At 42.9% G+C, this 18,629-nt stretch overlaps 2 protein-coding genes across 2 annotated transcripts; one reads left to right on the top strand and one right to left on the bottom strand.

The window, feature by feature from the left end:
• Positions 1 to 115: 115 nt before the first annotated feature.
• Positions 116 to 6,988, top strand: LOC107723044 (transmembrane and coiled-coil domains protein 2-like). Its single transcript, XM_016531547.1, has 6 exons — positions 116 to 470; positions 1,476 to 1,838; positions 4,552 to 5,141; positions 5,368 to 5,503; positions 6,054 to 6,185; positions 6,977 to 6,988. Exons 1-6 carry the CDS (start codon positions 468 to 470, stop codon positions 6,986 to 6,988), a joined length of 1,236 nt encoding a protein of 411 aa, XP_016387033.1. The 5' UTR covers positions 116 to 467.
• Positions 6,989 to 8,977: 1,989 nt separating this feature from the next.
• LOC107722889 (ubiquitin carboxyl-terminal hydrolase 49-like) lies at positions 8,978 to 18,629 on the bottom strand. The gene is made up of 7 exons (XM_016531386.1): positions 18,282 to 18,629; positions 17,912 to 17,995; positions 15,314 to 16,737; positions 14,215 to 14,419; positions 14,036 to 14,144; positions 12,328 to 12,533; positions 8,978 to 9,459 (listed from the first exon to the last, which is right to left on the bottom strand). The coding sequence occupies exons 3-7, from the start codon at positions 16,676 to 16,678 to the stop codon at positions 9,356 to 9,358; spliced, it is 1,989 nt and encodes a 662-aa protein (XP_016386872.1). The 5' UTR covers positions 16,679 to 16,737; positions 17,912 to 17,995; positions 18,282 to 18,629; the 3' UTR covers positions 8,978 to 9,355.

The raw sequence follows: 18,629 nt of genomic DNA on the forward strand, positions 1-18,629 counted from the left end.
CCACCCACCTCCCCACACACACACATGGATGCATATCCATTAAAAATGTGTTTATCACTGTGAAACACACACACACACACATAGACAGTTTAAGCTGTGAGTGTGTGTGTGTGTGTGTGTGTGTGTGTGTATGCAAGCGCTGCAGTGTGTGTGTGTGTGTGTGACGCATGCTCCGCTGAACTCCCCTCCCCCTCTGCTCATCTGCTCCGCAGCCTCGTCGAAACACTCAGACAAACACACGGCCGGAGAGACGAGAATACTGAGATACAGGCGAGACAAAGATGAGAGACATGAAACCGCAGCCGATATTGACTCTAGCATGAACCATGACAGACTGGAGCGAGAGATAGACAGCTAGAGGAGAAGGGGAGGGGTGAACGCAGACAGACAGAGAGAGAGAGAGACAGGAGGGATATGGCCCTCTTACACGTCTCTGCAGTCAAGCTGCACACCCTGGACTGAAGACTATGGTAATTTATCGCAAATTAATCTTCTGTTCCTGTGTTGTACCATCCATCCATCCATCCATCCATCTATCCATCATCACCCATCTGTCTCTCTCTCACGCACTGTTCTGCATGACACAAGTCAGCTGCAGTTTTCTTCTCATGTGTTTAACTCGCCCACTGTCATCTGACACACATCCCTGATTTACGCTGCATGCGTGTGTGTGTGTGTGTGTGTGTTTGCTGTCCCCCATCGCTCAGCTCCAACCTACTTTCTAAATGCGTCCATCATCAGCGGCCTGTAGATCGCACACACACGCGCATGCTCTCAGCAGGTGACATGACTCAGATTCACATGCGTTAAAAGATGCATGGACTGCGCTAACCTTTAGAGGAGCCCTGCTGCGTGTGTGTGCATGCATGTGTATGTAACACAACAAACCTGGTCTCAGAGAAACACGCATACCATGTGTGCAGGTTGCATGCATGTGAAGATGCATGGCCTGCAGTAACCTCTCGTGAAACCCTGCTGTGTCAGTGCGACTCTGAACACACATGCAGACCATGCATCTTTTCATGCATGTGTGCATTTTGTCATGCATGATGCATGATTATTTGTTTACAGTTGAGGTATTGCAGGTTGAGATTTGCTTTGTATCGTGCGTGTCATTCATTCATCCAGCTTGTTTTGGGAGTGAATTGCGACGTTGCATTTATGAATGATTCATTTCAGATGCATAGTACTATCCTACAGTGTGCTGTCTATCGTGCAGTGAGGACATGCGCTTACTGTTTCAGATTGTTTATACGTTTAGTGTGATGTTGTGCACGTAGAGATATTTTCAGAACGAAAGTGGGTCACGCCGCGTCTCTCTCACTCTGAGCGTGGGAGCTTTTGTTCAGCTTGTAAACAGACGTGACCACTCACTAAAATGACAGAGGTGTTAAATAGTGTGGTTTCATATCAGATGTTTACGTGGCATGTCTCAGCATGACAGCGCAACTGATGTTTTCATTGTGTGCATGCAGCTGGATAAAAGCGAAGTGTCTACTCTCAGTCTACCGCCCTCCGTGAGCCATGGCGGGTCAGACGGGAACATCAGCGTGGAGGCAGGGTTAGACGGGGCAGGCGGCGAGGTCCAGAGAACACGAGCGGCGCTGGAACACCTGCAGCAGAAGATCCTGAAGATCACCGAACAGATCCGCGTGGAACAGGAGGCCCGTGACGATAATGTGGCCGAGTATCTCAAACTGGCCCACAATGCGGACAAACAGCAGGCGTTGCGCATTAAACACGTGTTTGAGAAGAAGAACCAGAAGTCTGCGCAGATTATTGCACACTTGCACAAGAAGCTCGAGCACTACCACAAGAAACTCAAAGAGATCGAGCAGGTAATTTCACATGCATGCGCGTTTTGTCCAACTGCATTTTCTAGAGCGAGGATAGGCAACGTCGGTCCTGGATTGCCACTGTCCTGCAGAGTTTAGCTCCAACCCTAATCAAGCACACCTGAAAAAGCTAATCGAGGTCTTCAGGATCACTAACCCTGCGTCCCAATGTTCATACTGTCCACCCTAAATAGTATGTGAGAATAGAATAAGTGTGTCCCAAAGCATAGTATGTTGAAAAAAGTATGCCAAAAGTCTCTGGATAGTCTACTTGGGGGCGCCGTAAGGGGTGGGGGGGGTTAGGACAATTCCAAGGGCCCGGTGTTAAAGGGGGCCTCCCCTCCGGAACGCGGCTTTTACCGAGGGGGTAAATATACTGTTCAGGGGGCCTACAAACCATAGAGGCGCCCCTGGGTCTACTATTTCAGCTCGATTTTTGAAGTGTGGATCCGTGCACACTCTAATGGCTAATATTGCCCACAATCCATTGCGCTTTGGCAAAGGATTCGGTCCAGAACTACAAAAACGAATAAAACTACAAATGTGCGCGATCGACAGTTAGGTAGAGAGGTTTAGATAAAGGGGTTTGAGTTACTAATAATCAACATTTAACCTGGTAATTTAACCTGGTATCTGTGTTATATTTCATCTGCAAAAGCAATGTGACCTTTTATAAACATCCGTTTGGTCGTTAACTTTTAAATGCATCATTATGCAGAAAATATGAGCAGAGTTCTTGGCATGAAAGACGATTTAAAAAAATCGATACAGCATAGTATCGCAATATTTTCCACAGCAATACTGTATCGATACACGGACGCCATGTATCGATCTTTTATTATACTATTTGGTAGAATAATAAAATCAATTTCTTTACAGTCCACTAGATGGTGGTGTTGAGTTTTTTTTCTGGTGAGGTCAGCTGGGTCACCTTCAGCATGCAGTAAGTTAGTAAAATAAAGATGGCGGCATCGCGAAAAGTTATCAGGAAAACCGCGTTTAAAGTCTGTGTTATTTATTCATTTTAAATTTAACAGTAATTTGGTTACACTTTATTTCGATAGTCCACTTTAGACACTCTACTAACTACAGGTAACTTTGTAACTACATGTCAACTACATGTCAACTAATTCTCATTCATTTGCAACTACATGTCTACTAACTCTCAGAGTAGACTGTTAGGACAGGTTTAGGGTTAGTAGAATAAGTTGACGTACTTACAAAGTTTCTCATAGTCAGCATGTTGTATGTTGTGGACGCATCAAAATAAAGTGTTAGAAGATATTAAGCAGACAGTCTACTAATACTCTAATGACTGCTAGTTGACATGTAGTTGCAAAGTTACTTACTGTTAGTAGAATGTCTGAAGTGGACTATCAAAATAAAGTGTTACCAGTAATTTACTTTCAAATGCCCCAATTGCTGAAGGGTCTGCACAACTTTTTAGTACAAGTTCAAGTTGCACTGTTCAAAATACCTGTAGTAGCACAGCAGTGCATACCTGTTTACATTTAATTAAGGTGGACTAGACTAGACTGTAATACAAATAGTTGAGTTTGCCAGGTGCATACAACATTTATGACAATCCAATTTTGCACTGCAGCAATAAAATTTAAGTGAGATGAACGAACTGAGAAATGTTTATTTTTAGTTAAAACAGATGTTGCCAAAGTTTCCTTTTGGGGACATAATTTAAAGTTGGAAAAAAGGTAATAAATTGCAATATATTTTTGCAGGTTATCGCAATATATTTAAAATCGCAATAATATTGTATCATGATAATATCGTATCGTGGGGCCTCTGGTGATTCCCACCCATAACACCGTGTCTTAACTACACGCGACGCCGCAACACGCGATAAAAGATATCTTTTCCATGTTAATCTGAGTTTTTGTCCTAACTAGCCGCGACGGCGACATGCGAAATTTCTATGTTATAAACAGTTTCTATTTCTGCGATGTCGCGGCTGGAACAACAACATACAAACTATATGACAGTAGTAATCTCAGGTGATTATGTGCTTTATTCAAAGTTAAACGTGTCTAATGTGAGTTTGAATATCATATTGCGTGACCTTATAGCCATACTAAAAAGCAACAACAGATAGTTAATAAATTAAAGCAAAGATGTATGTTAAGACAATGCAAACAAACAAGCGTATTCCATACAAAGATGGCATCAGTCACTCAGTATGCACATTTAATAATGTTAAAAAGGTTTATTATTTATGAATTAGATTATAAACGTATCAATTTCGTTTCGAGTGCAGTGCGCTTCCAGAGAGGCTCCGCCCACACATGCTTCTGATTGGCTGTGATATTTGATTGAGTCTATCGCGTCTGGTGTGGACACCCAAACTGCTTGTCGCTGGAATCTTGTCGCATCGCGTGTAGTTAGGACATGGTATAACAGGCAGATGAGTTTTTTTCAGGGTTGGAGCTAAACTCTGCAGGACATCGGCACTCCAGGACTGATGCTGCCTATCCTTCTAGAGCAGGGGTGTCAAACTCAATTCCTGGAGGGCTGGAGCCCTGCAGAGTTTTGTTCCAACCCTGCTCCAACACACATACCATGTAGTTTTCAAATAGGCCTGAAGGACTTGATTAGTTAGATCAGGTGTGTTTAATTAGGGTTGAATCTAAACTCTGCAGGGCTCCGGCCCTCCAGGAATTGAGTTTGACACCCCTGTTAATGACGTCTATTCCCTGTTCTGCAGAATGGTCCTGCGCGACAGCCCAAAGACGTCTTGAGGGACATGCAGCAGGGGCTGAAGGACGTACGTGCCAATATGCGAGCGGGAATCAGTGGTTTTGGAGGGGGCGTGGTGAAAGAAGTCAAGGGTGGAGTCTCTGCACTCACGCACACCGCCGTCGTCTCGAAACCCCGAGAGTTCGCCAGTCTCATCCGCAACAAGTTTGGCAGCGCTGACAACATCGCCCACCTGAAGGACACCCTGGAGGATGGGCACACGGAGGAGACGCCCAGAGCTCTGAGTGGCAGCGCCACGCTGGTCTCCAGCCCCAAATACGGCAGCGACGACGAGTGCTCCAGCGCAACTTCCGGCTCGGCGGGTGGAAGCAACTCCGGCGGGGCAGGAGCAGCAATGGGCAGCCCGCGACTGGACGGACATCACCACCACCATCATCACCACCACTCCTCGTCTTCCTCTTGGGATGCCCTGCTGGAAGGCCTGCAGGAGATCAAAGTCGGTCAGGTGCATATGGAGGACGCCATCGAGGACATGAAAGCGCAGCTGCAAAGCGACTACAGCTACATGACCCAGTGCTTGCAGGAGGAGCGATACAGGTAAGACTGCAGCACCTATGGCAAATCCAACGCTCTCCGGAGCCGGATCTTCAGGGATATCGTGACCCTGGACCACAAAACCAGTCATAACGGTCGAGTTTTCGAAATTGAGATTTATACATCATCTGAAAGCTGAATACAGACGCTTTCCATTGATGTATGGTTTGTTAGGATAGGACAATATTTGGCTGAGATACATATCTCATTTTTTACGTGCATGTGTTAGGTGTGAACGTCTAGAGGAGCAGTTGAATGATTTAACAGAGCTGCATCAAAATGAGATTATCAACTTGAAGCAGGAGCTGGCCAGCATGGAGGAGAAAGTGGCGTACCAGTCGTACGAGAGAGCGCGAGACATCCAGGTGACCACCAATAACGAAGAGTGCGCAAATGTGCACATGCTGTATTGTACACCGACTAATAAATTACAGAACGTTTAACAAACACTGAGGAATAAAAAAATAAATAAAAAAATAAAAGAGAGCCTACATAGCGTAACGTGAGGTATTCGCGTCATTTTTGCCGTGCTGACGCGGCGAGTATAAACCAGGCTCTACACTCGAAGCGCTGCGCAGCTCAAACGAGTAGCGCGGTTTCGTTACGCTTTCAGTTTCGTTTGCCGTTTGATGTTTCTCATATGTAACAGAAATGGCAGCGCTTACGAGTTGAACAACGCGGTGGTCGCGCCAGTGCAACCGCACACAAAATCTAGTCGCACAGGCAGAAAAAATGGTCGCAGTCTGGAGCCCTGTTATACGCTTAATTTGCGTTGCAATGGGATCGGAAGTGGCGATACACTGCTTCACTTACCGGATATAGGAGGTGTGATAAAGGTCTATTCCGATGACTTTGGGCACTCCAGAGAAAGTCCTGAGTGTTACAACCCAAGTGTGTGTGTGTGTTTGCCCGCAGGAAGCAGTAGAGTCCTGCCTCACCCGCATTACCAAACTGGAGCTGCAGCAGCAACAGCAGCAGGTGGTGCAGCTGGAGGGCGTGGAGAACGCTAATGCCCGAGCTCTGCTGGGAAAACTCATCAACGAGATTGTGATTTCATTTCGATTTATCGTGCAGCCCTAGTTTATTTCCTTTTTTTAGACCACTGAGCTCCTTTTTGCTTTAACTAATGAATGTTAAAACTGGTTCTTAAAGCGGACACAAGAAATAAGTCTAGAGGATGGTCTTCTGCTGATGCATGGCTTTAGTACCAACACACGGTCACATTTCAGATCATGACTGAAGGAACTCTTTCACCAAAAACACCAAAACTGTCTCAAATGTGCTGCGTTTAGTTTGTTTTGTCTCTGTGGAACTCAGTGTCTGCTATATATGAAATATCTCATCACGGAGGAGAATGAAACTTTTGTCAGTTTACTTTGTGTATTGTTAGGTGATATTTGACATAGGGGCGAGAAGGCAGAAACGTAATGTCAGTAGTCAAGAATCAATACTACATCTGTCATCAGAACATTTTTTGTAAACACAGTAATAGTGTAACACTCACTGTTAGCATGATCATATTACTCATGTTTCTACCCGTTTGCTAAATCACAACAGCACTGTATTCTTAATAAATACATTTGCAAATATAGGCTATGATTTGTTTTCTGTTTTGTTATAATTTTGGTGAACATATTTTTTGCATCGGTGCGACAATCTGTTGCTGTAATCCAGATGCTGATTTTAATCCAGATCAAATTCATTAATCCCAGGATGGATTACACAGTCAACATAAACCTGCTTCCGGCTCAAAATGAGACAGATATGATGATCTTCAACTTGCTATGCTTCAATACAGCATGCTACGTTTATGAAATAGCCTCTTTTCTCTTAAACAGGTTAATGATTGAGAGTTTGTCAAACTCTTCTTGTTGTTTATCGGAAAATGAATAAATCTGCTCGGTTCCCTGCAGGATCGACATGTTAAAAACTGCTCAAGGGCGCCACCTGGCGCTCAGATGGAGTTTTTACAAACTTTATTATCTTCCTGATGATGGGAAGCAGCTTTCTTTAATTAACATTATGCAAATAAGATTGATCTGACAAACTGCTTGGAAAAGAGGACAGAATGGGTAATCTCAGATGCTATGCGTAGAGATAAGCACTTTAATATTGTTTATACACCGATCATTTGATATTTAGTCTTATTTTAGACTTACCTTAACGGATATCATGGATAAATTGTCCTAAAAAGTCGCGTCCACGGACCGTTTGCTGACCGCCTGAGGGAATTTAAATGCAAAAATGGCGCGAGATTTCGTAACGGTAAATTTCGGTTTGACTGGCTGGTTTAAAAGTTATTTAACCAAGAGAGATTTAACAAAGACTAATTTGAACAAATGTCCCCAGACAACCACAATGAGCACTTCTGAAGAGAAGCTAGCCATGACAAATGGTGAGACTGAGGGTGTTAATGTAATATTAATACTGACAGATTTTTCTGTCAGAGACCGCAAGTCACAGCAGAACTGAAAGTGTTTGTGAAATAATTAATTTTAGTGCTGTCAAACGATTAATCGCGATCGCATTTAAAATAAAAGCTTTTGTTTACATTAATATGTGTGCTGTGTATATTTATTATGTATATATAAACACACACACATGCATGTATATAAAAAAAATATGTTTATATATTAAATATATTTATATATGATATAATTTATATGAATATATATACATGTAAATATTTAAAAAATATATGCTGTATATGTGTGTCTTTATATATACATAATAAATATACACAGTACACACACATATAATATGTAAACAAAAACTTTTATTTTGGATGCAATTAATCGCGATTAATCATTTGAAAGCACTAATTAATTTAATTTAAATGCACGTTAATTCAACATCTAAATCATTTCAACACTCTGATATAACCCCCTGCGGACTTCGGTCACTTTAGTAAAAAAAATTTTTAAAAATTTATTTTTGACATTTTAAAAATCGTAGCTTCATCGGAATTGAGGGCATGATTTGGACATGCTAAATGGTCGTAAAAAAAAAAACCTCACACTCATGGTCTTCGCGGTAAAAAATTGCCGCCATAAGAAAAAGCATGGGAAATGTGAAAAAAATCAGAAAATGCTTGTGTGTACAATCTACAAATCCGCAATGATGCATAAAAAGTTTTAGCTCAACATTTAAAAAATTTTTTTTTTTAAAAACCTTGACAAAAAGTAGTGTTTGAGAATGCCTTAATATACATTTAAATCCACAACCTAATAAAAGTAAACAATTTTGTCTACAAACAACTAGGGAATTCACAAGCCTCTCTATAGAGTCCTATACAGGCATCTAGTGGTTACACCATGACATTACATGTTTTTCTTTCCTTGCTCTCACCAGGTGCTAATCTGCCTTCAAAAATGGGATTTTATGGGCCTAGTCTCTATTTTAATCTGAAATACTGCATTAATTGAAAAATTAGATTTTTTTTTTTACCATTTTCAGTGGGAAAAATTTATCATAATTATTGCATAAATTAATTAGTACCATAAAATTCTCTCAAAATAATAAAAAAGATAAAATATTGAACAAAAATACAAATATTCTATGTATAGTGTTGACTATGAGCTTTAATTACTACATAAATCAGCATGTATTATAATTACACAAAATGGTTTAAAAAAACTGTTTGTCTATATACCTGTGATGTGCATCAAATATAAAGCAGACAGTAACTCAGGGCTTCATGATTTTTTAATTTTTTTATTCACTATCATCAGGAAGATCCCACAAGATCTATAAAGTCGATAACAGGTGCTCTCACAATACAGGACAAAGGTCAGAGGTCAGCAGTCACGCCCTTCCACACACACACACTCACACACACACACACAACTAGACATTCAGCGTCATAAGATTGTTCGGTCATTTACCACTGATGTAAATGAAGAGGCTTTCTCTGTTTTCCTGAATTTCGTCCCGATTAGAAAGAGAGTAGAAAACAGTCGCAGTATCAAAGGTGAAGAATTCCTGATTCAGAGTGTGTGATGATCATATTGCTGTGGCATTTCTCTCCAGGATGAGCGTCCATCCGTCTCTGTCGCCGACAGCGGAGGGGCTGATCTGTGTGCGTGTCCCTGCGGTTCTGGACCCTGCAGGTGAGTGTAGTTTGGTCCTGGGTAAAGTGTGACTGTGCCAGCAGAGACCGCTCAACCTCTGAGTCTCACTGCTGATGTCAGGAACAGACCACAGTGAGAGACGGAGGTCTAAGAGGAGCGCTGCGTGTAGAACAGGATGTAGGCCTGAGTGCTGCACACCTCCTCCACACTGCACACGTTCATCTCAGAGTCGTTACAGTGAACCCAGAAACCTGCAACGCAAACACAGTTACTGTGGCGAACCATGCACAACAACTTGCACCATGCACCAATAAAACAGTCTAAAATCGACCTACAGTAATGCATTCCTTTATTCAGTTCAAGTGCATTTGCATAGCGCTTTTCACGATACTAATCGTTGCAAAGCAGATTCACAGAATGCACAGACCGATCGGTGTGTGACAAAGTCCCGCGAGAGCGGTTCAAAAGCATGCAGAGTCGTCTGCTCTCTATAGCTAATATAGTTGAGTATCATCAGCATAACAGTGGAAACTAATCCCGTATTTTCTAACAATATTACCAAGGGGCAACATGTATATCGAAAATAGCAGAGGACCTAGGACAGATCCTTGTGGCACGCCATATTATACTGGTGATAATTGAGATGACTCCCCATTTAAATGAACAAAATGGTAGCGATCAGACAGGTAGGATCTAAACCATCTTAAAGCCCGCCATCTCAGAGTCGTTACAGTGAACCCAGAAACCTGCAACGCAAACACAGTTACTGTGGCGAACCATGCACAACAACTTGCACCATGCACCAATAAAACAGTCTAAAATCGACCTACAGTAATGCATTCCTTTATTCAGTTCAAGTGCATTTGCATAGCGCTTTTCACGATACTAATCGTTGCAAAGCAGATTCACAGAAAATTTTAAGTTTCTACATTATATTTAGGAGTAGATTACTATGGCAGAAATGTACAGTAAGAATCATGCAGTTAGTTACAAATTACACGTAAATCAAACTGCAATGATTATATGTTGCAATTAAACGTTACGATTAAGCAAAGTACTTACTTTACTAGTTAAAGTAATCGAATTACTAGGGCTGTCAGTTTAACGCGTTAACTAGCTATGAAAAAATAACCCCCAGACCAGTTGACTGTTGACAAATATGAGGCAGGGCAACAACTCGCTGCGTGATGGAGCCTAGAGAACATAGTTAGAATGTCCCTAAAATTCAAGATATGGGGCAAAAATGCCACTGTTTGAGTTTGTCTCATATTTACATCATATAGTTGAGTAATATCACACAAGCAATAGGCAAAGTGCAATATCACACGAGTGCAAATGTGATACTGATCTTATACAACAGTTCAGTAAGTAAGAAGTCAATATTGTGTTATTTTAGACTCTTCATAGAGATCATTAATCATTAAGACATTTACCACCACCTACTGGCAGCTTTAGTTTATTACTTAGAGTATCATTTCATTAAAGAAATTATTTCATATTACCATAGTAATAATAATAAAATTAATCAAATAAATTATTAAAAGTATAGTTCACCCACCCAAAAATGACAATTGTGTCATCATTTACTCACCCTCATGGTCCAAAAGAGTATATGTAATAAATTTTATCAAACAAAATATTTCTTTCTGAAGCTACTTTTTGTACTGTCTGTTTGATGCTTTACACAACAATGACTTTAAAGTATCTTTTGGGAGTCATTTCTCAGCCAAAGTTGATAGGCGATTAATTTGCGATCAATTTGATTAATTAATCGCCACATCATGTAGTTAATTAAATAAAAAAAATGTCATCGTTTACCAGATTTTATACAACTGTTCAGTAAATAAGAAGTTAATATTGTGTTATATTTTAAACACAATATTGTCTGTTTTTGCTCAGTTTTGCCAACAAAAACATTACCTATGAAGCCACTGCACAATTGTTGCATGTCTCCGAGCAACACAGCGGTTTAGTTTCTGAATGAACCTGCGTTTTGAACAAATCGAGTGAATCAATGATTCAAAGCCCCATTCATAGAGAGAGCAGTTTACTGAATTCCTGAATGAATTAGCCGTTTAAAAGAATTGATTGCATGAAAGACTCAGACATTTACCGCCACCTACTGGCAGTTTTAGTTTCTTATTTAGAGTATTAATCGACACATGTAATTAATTAGATTAGTAGACAGCTCTACTAATTACGTAACTTGCGTTAATTGTAATGCATCATCCCCCAACACTAGCTATGTTTCTATCACTCTGTTTTTATGCACATTTTGAAGTATCGCATCAGAAACGAGTGATAGAAACGCCAAATTTCGAATAAAAATCCCCTAATTTGCAAAGAAGTTTTTACACTCGCTTCTGGTGTTTTTTTTTTTACTTGTGCGAAAAAGGGTTAATGCGAATAATGGGCAATGCACATCAAAAAAGTCATGTGACTGCGCCATGGGACGGGATAATTTGACTAACCAGCGGACCGATCTCGTTCCACAGCATCTGAAATGTTGTTATGGTCATTCTGAAATGCTCGAGCAAAGTCTGTCGTCAACGTATTTCTATGTAATTGCCTCCCAGAATTGTCTTACATGACTGCGTTTCCAAACAGCAGGCATCCGCCTCCGAAAGCAATGACCGCATTTATTGTGTTTCGTCTGCTCGCTCTGAGGCGTAAGTCATTTGTTATATGTAAAAAATATTATATTGAGTGGCTTCTCCTACTTTTCTTAGTGATATTTAGTGCCAGTTTGTCAGGAAGTGACGATTTTGTTCTCTTTGACTCAGTGGATGGAAACGGTTCTTATTCGCAAATGCTTAATGCGATATTCCAATTTTTGCGCACAAGTTAAATTCGTAACTTTGGATGGAAACCCGGCTACTGACATTGAGTAGTGGCTAAGACTGCAGCTTGATTACTTTGGAGTAAACGATGGAAAGTGTTGCTTCTACTGCCAAAACATGCACAAAGCAAAGCTTGCATTTGTCTGTTGCAAATGCATCGCAAGAGATTTGAAGAATGCAGGCTGCTTGCTTAAACCGAGGGTTGCGCTCGCACCAATTGTGAGCGGTCTGCATGAAGCAGATTGTGGTGCAGTTCGCTAGTCGGGAGCCGTGACTCACCTCCTTCAGTGTTATAACAGTAGGCCGTGTAGTGCCCTGAGCCAAAGCCTTTCCCATGATGCATCACTACAGCAGATAGGTCATAGGTGTAGGCTTCTCTCTGCGGCGTCGGAGCAGCGTCCGAGCAGCAGTATGGTTGTATATTCAGAACCTGATCAAAAGCCACATGGACGCCGATCTTCTCCCTGTGATTCCGACCGGACCACCTGGACAAGTGTGGACGGAATCGTTAGCATGAGGTTCAAACCAAGGGTGTCCAATCCTAGAGGACCAATGTCCTGCAAAGTTTAGCTCCGACTAGTTTCTAGTCTGAAGAACTTGGTTAGCCGGTTCAGGTGTGTTTTTGGAGCTGAACTCTGCAGGTCTGCAAGTTTGGACGACCCTGGTTCCAACTAGGGTTGGGTATCGAAAACTGTTTCCATTTTAGAACCGGTTCCACATTTCCAAGAATCGGGTATTCGATAAGACGCGTGCATTTCGATTCTGCTTAACGATTCCTGCGTTCGCATTTTAATGTGATTTTAAACCGAAAGAACTTGCGTGTTCCCAGCCTACGTGCATTTCACTGCAGAAAAGGTTGTCTCGGGCCGGAACTGGCTTCTTTCATATTTATCGACCAGTATGCAGAAAACTACAGCCGTTTTTGTCTTAAGTGAATGTAAACATAAGAAAGAAATAGCACGTGTACAGTATCTTTAGAGCCGCGTGCGTTCGGTGTTAAAGAGACAGCAGCCTAATAAACACGCTGCCTGTCATTAATGTTAATCAAAGAACAAAAGAAACTATGCAGTGTTTTTAAACCTTTAATTACAGTTTCTGTACCTGAAATTTGGTTCAGTTGTATTTATGCTATTGCTAATTGATTTGTTTGTTCCTATTTTAATACTGACTGTTTACTTGTCTTTAACACTTTAATATATATTTCAAATATTAGTCTAGTTGTGTTTGCCATGGTGATTTGTTAAAAGCATTTTAAACCGAAAGAACTTGCGTGTTCCCAGCCTACGTCCGTTCTCGAACCATTCCGTGCATTTCACTGCAGAAAAGGTTGTCCCGGGCCGGAACTGGCTTCTTTCATATTTATCGACCAGTATGCAGAAAACTACAGCCGTTTTTGTCTTAAGTGAATGTAAACATAAGAAAGAAATAGCACGTGTACAGTATCTTTAGATCCACGTGCGTTCGGTGTTAAAGAGACAGCAGCCTAATAAACACGCTGCCTGTCATTAATGTTAATCAAAGAACAAAAGAAACTATGCAGTGTTTTTAAACCTTTAATTACAGTTTCTGTACCTGAAATTTGGTTCAGTTGTATTTATGCTATTGCTAATTGATTTGTTTGTTCCTATTTTAATACTGACTGTTTACTTGTCTTTAACACTTTAATATATATTTCAAATATTAGTCTAGTTGTGTTTGCCATGGTGATTTGTTAAAAGCATAGACAAAAGTTCTTCTTTTAGGCCTGAGTGTTCTGTAGGCTGCTGATTTTTGCAACAGAATGCTTTGTAAAAAGACACAGAATAAATGTTTGACATCTAAATGTTCAACTTCATTTTTTTTTTATATACTGGATTTTTTTATCTTGTTGGAATCGAAAGTAGGAATCGATAAGCAGAATCGGAATCTATAAAATTCAAATGATACCCAACCCTAGTTCCAACTAAGGAGCACGTCAAGATAAAACATGGGAGGTGTTCTGACTGACCGGAAGCGTTTGAGGTGTAGCCGCAGCACCTGAGGTAAACGGCAGATGAGTAACTGCTTACAGGCCTCCGAAAGGGACAGGGGCTTATGGGACGATTTACGGCGCTTTCCTGAAAATGCAGGAAATTTAGATAAATGCATCAACAACTTTGTGACGTCTGTAAGAAAGGCGCAACTTACTGTTGCAGAAGTTGCAGGCGTAAATGCAGCCCTCCAAAGCCTCCGTCTCAGTGAACTTGGCGAGCATCTCTGACAGCGAGCAGCTCTGTTGACACGCCGCTGCGCTGGGCTTCTCCATGCGGTGGTATCGCTCTGGGAACTCCAGAGACAAATCCCAGAACGGCTCCACCGTGTTCGACTTGCGCTTGCAGGACAGACACGTTACCTGCAGGTTCATTTTAGAAACACTCAGTGATTTAGTCCTTAATGCATTTATTCAATCATTTCAAAATGAACCTGTGGTTCCCAAACGCATTCCTGGAGCCCTTCAACACTGCACATTTTGCACGTCTCCTTTCACACCCAAAATAGAGTCTCTACTAAAAAGGTGATGACTGGAGTTGGGTGTGAAGGTGTGTGTGTGTATTATTTTGAAACGCACTAATGTTGCGTTTTTGTAATGTTAAACACTGTAAAGGAGTTAATGTTGAAGTATTATTGTTATTTTTTCTGTGGTATCGAGTACTTTTAGTGGTATCGGTACCGACTACTAGATTTTTGGTGCCATGGCATCCCTATTTCAGACGAATCCAATCAGTTATATTTAAAAACGTCCTGGCTCTTCCAAGCTTTATAATGGCAGTGAATGGGGGTCGAGATTTTGAAGCCCAAAAAAGTGCATCCATCCATCATACAAAGTGCCTCACACGGCTCTGGGGGTGAATAAAGGCCTCCTGTAGCGAATTGATGCGTTTTTGTAAGAAAAATATCCATATTTAAAATTGTATAAACTGTAATCTCTAGCTTCCACTAACTGACGTACGCGCATTCACAATAGAAAGCTGCCGTGTGCGTCACTTTGTACTATGGAAGGATGCGTTTTATTGGATTTCTTTTGGACTATTGAAAAATAACTGCCATTATAAAGCTTGGAAGAGCCAGGACGTTTTTAAATACAACTCCGATTGGATTCGTCTGAAAGAAGAAAATCATATACACCTAGGAAATTATAGGGTAATTTTCATTTTTGCTTGAACTTTCCCTTTAATTCAGTAGTGTTGGGGGATCTCCAGGAACAAGGTTGGGAACCACGGGTCACAACAGGTAAGTTGCACGTCACCTGGCTGAGCAGCTGTCCGTGGAAGATAGTGTTGAGCACTTTGAGGACTTGTTTGGACAGTTTCCGCTGCGTGATCGGAATCAGGAAGTGTTTCCTGGGTCCCTCCGACTCCAGTTCCTGCTGGACTTTGTCCAGAAGCTCACACAAGAACTCTTGCGCGTCCTGCTGGTCGTATCCGCGGAACGCCGGGATCAGGTTCCACACGGAGTGCAGCATGGCAAACGGAGACACCAGCGACCACCGACCCGACCACATGACCCTGAAGAGCGTGTGCAGCTCGTGACACAATGACATCTGCTGCCGAGCCGAGGACCGCGGCTCTTTCGGTTGCACCAGTTCCGCCGAGCTCAGGCTGGGCGGGACGTTCTGTTTGCTAAAGGTGCCTCCGCTCGCCCTCCCCATGCGGCTCAGCGCAGTTAGGGCTCCCTGCGATTGGTTGGTCTTGGCGAGCAGCTCCTCGGTCTCGCAGATGTCCAGCGTGAGGAAACACTCCCTGAACTTCTGCAAGTGACTCAGCACCTGGAGAATGGAGTTCATGTAACACGTGTTCCCGAGGTTGCGCAATCCCGTGACTCCGGGCGCAGGCTTCCTGCGACGCGACGACTGCGAGGCGTGATATCGGTGCAACCGACCCGCCTTACGAAGCGGTTTGCGCGACAGGGGCTTGTTGGACAGTGACAGCAGGGACTGTTTGGGAGCCAAAGGGAGTCGTTCCGGAGGATCACGGAACTTGCGAGGAATAAGTGCGAGTGTCGGACGAGGAGCCTGGGTGAGAAGCCGCGCGCTTTTCCTCGGTGGCACATTGGCTAGTTCGCCCATCAGCCGCTTCTTGACTTCCATGCGTTGCCGTCGCTTCTCCTCTCGCTCTTGCTCCTGTTTCTCCTCGCGCTTCCAGTGTTGCTCCTGCTGTCGGCTCCTCCAGCGGTGCAAGGCAACTTGGAGGAGAGTTTTCCGTCTGTGCCACAATGCCGTCTGCATAGCGCCGTCCCGCGCAACCTCGCACACTCGAAGTCCGCCATCGGACGCCGACGAACGCAGGCAGCGCTGACCAGGGCTGCGGACGGTAGATAGCGCCCCACGAAGGAGCTTCAAGTCGCCCTCAACATTATCGTTCAACACGTAATCGCCGCACGCGAAACAGAAGACGTCCAGTTCGCGTACGTCCATGGCTAACGAGTGCTGCGTCTGCTGGTAGTGACTCCGGGAGTGTTCTTCCATGTAGCGGCCGCACGCCACGTGAGCGCACTTCAGACAAGCCCATACGGACTCCGTGGTGCCGCAATCAACGCAACGCCACATCTGCGGGTTGAGGATGGAGTGGCCCTGGCCCAAACGGAACCGTACCACATGCTTACAGCGATCCATGTCTCCCAACACGCAGGAGCACTCCGAGTCAGGAACCACACGCCATGACCGCACTCATCCTAAGGACAAGATAACAATGTTAATAAGTTACCATTTTAAGTACGTAATGCTTTTGCTGCTGACAAAGACGACTGACAGCTTTCGCACCGCATAGTTCTAGGAACTTCGTTATTTTCCTGGTTGCATTCAGGAACTCTGAAGCAGCCAACAGCGACGACTTTATTCGCGGCGTTTACAAACATCAACAACTAGGGCTGGGACAATAAATCGATGCATCGCGAATCAAGTAATTGTTCGGCATCGATTCTGAGATTATCGGAATGCAAAGCGATTCTCTCTTGAATAGATTCTGAGCTTAGTTTTTAACAGCAGATGGTGCTGCATGCTTTAGAAACCGCTGTACTCTGCTTGCTCCCAGTTCCCGACACACACACCACTTGAACATAAAATAATCATTCACACAGTTTGAAAAGGTTGTAGGGAGTTACAAGGTGGGCTGTGTTTACATTAATCTCACGTCATAAAAGCCAAGTAGATTTAACCACAAGGGCTCTTCTTTGTGAGCATTTGAGTGTGGGGTTAAATACTAGCCTAGAGCGCCATCTACTGTTAAAAACTAAGATCAGAATCGATTCCAGAGAGAATCGAGATGCATTCCAATAATCTCAGAATCGATCCACGAATGGCGATGCATCGATTTATCATCCCAGCCCGATCAACAACCGGTGAATGGAGCAGTTTTTGTTGTGTGTGTCGTGGGTTTCGTGATAACGGAGATGGAATGCAAACGCACAATTTACGCGATTGAAAGAGCATGAAAATCTGACTAACTTGCAATGATACGTATCATTGAGGCTGAGAAAAGAGCACAACACTGCAGACAACATGTAAATCCCGTTACAGCTGTTTTTCATGTTCGTGGAACAAATATTATTACATGGCTTTTTTTAAAAATGCCGGGTAGCCAGTGTTTCGTAAGCGTTTGGCCAATCGGCGTACACTTACGTCACTGGTAGTTCCTATAGAACTGTTTAAGACCCCGCTCTGAAGTAGGAGCTAATTTAGTTCCTCCAAACGGAGTTTCTATAACTAAATACGTGCCTAGTTCCTGCAGCGCGAACACGCCAAAAAGTGGGAACGTCCGCCAATAGTTCTAGGAACTATTTAAAGGTTCCTCCGGTGCGAAAGCGCCTAATGCAACGCGTCACTTTTTTTTAAAGCAATTTTACTCACTTTGAGAAACGGCGAGTTTCAGCATCAGAGCGGACATGTCCTGTCGCTGTACAGTTTAAAAGACTTCATCGTGCAGAATGAAAACTGTGGACGAAAAAATGCGTTATTTGCAAAACTTGAACACACAATTAAATGGTTCCATTCTGATTTTAAACAGTGTGGTGCTTTATATGATTAAGCGTGTGTATGCATATGTGAGAGTTGTTTGTTTGTGACTATATAGAGTTCTCTAAATGTATGACTGAATGTGAATGTATATTTTTCATTAGTATTTGAGTTTTTGTCTCGCAACGCAGTGTGTGTACACTTATGAGTGTGTGTGTGTCTCTGTTTGAATGTGTGTGTGTGCTAACCCGCTAGCGCTACTCACAGAACAAAAGACGCTCCGCCGGGAGACACGCGGAATCCGCGGCAGCTGCGGATCCGGGAGGTTCCGGTACCGGCGCTCGTTCGGTGTGTTTGTGTGCGTGTTTATACCGGCGCGAGAGATCCGGTACTTTAAACCCGCTGAACAAAACCCAGCATGAGCCGCAGCCACGGAATAAACTCACACCGCAAAGCCACCGATCGGCTCTCAAATAACGGCCCCTCGATCGGCGCAAGTCCTCCGCGAAACAGCCGGTGAAATGCGTTTGGCGAGTTAAATGACGGTTAATATTTGCGCGGGTTTTTTTCACACTCGCTTTCGGCTGTTATTTACCGCCATCATCCGCACGCG

This window comes from Sinocyclocheilus rhinocerous, unplaced genomic scaffold (assembly GCF_001515625.1).
Source record: "Sinocyclocheilus rhinocerous isolate Xijiao unplaced genomic scaffold, SAMN03320098_v1.1 scaffold223, whole genome shotgun sequence".
In the NCBI taxonomy this organism is placed as follows: Eukaryota; Metazoa; Chordata; class Actinopteri; order Cypriniformes; family Cyprinidae; genus Sinocyclocheilus; species Sinocyclocheilus rhinocerous.

Coding starts and splice junctions, on each gene's coding strand:
- LOC107722889 (XM_016531386.1), bottom strand. CDS start 16,678: ATGGATCGCTGTAAGCATGTGGTACGGTTCCGTTTGGGCCAGGGCCAC. Junction 14,420..15,313: donor ACGGACAGCTGCTCAGCCAG/GTGACGTGCAAC, acceptor ATGAACCTGCAG/GTAACGTGTCTGTCCTGCAA. Junction 14,145..14,214: donor CGCCTGCAACTTCTGCAACA/GTAAGTTGCGCC, acceptor CTGCATTTTCAG/GAAAGCGCCGTAAATCGTCC.
- LOC107723044 (XM_016531547.1), top strand. Junction 1,839..4,551: donor AACTCAAAGAGATCGAGCAG/GTAATTTCACAT, acceptor CCTGTTCTGCAG/AATGGTCCTGCGCGACAGCC. Junction 5,142..5,367: donor TTGCAGGAGGAGCGATACAG/GTAAGACTGCAG, acceptor TGCATGTGTTAG/GTGTGAACGTCTAGAGGAGC.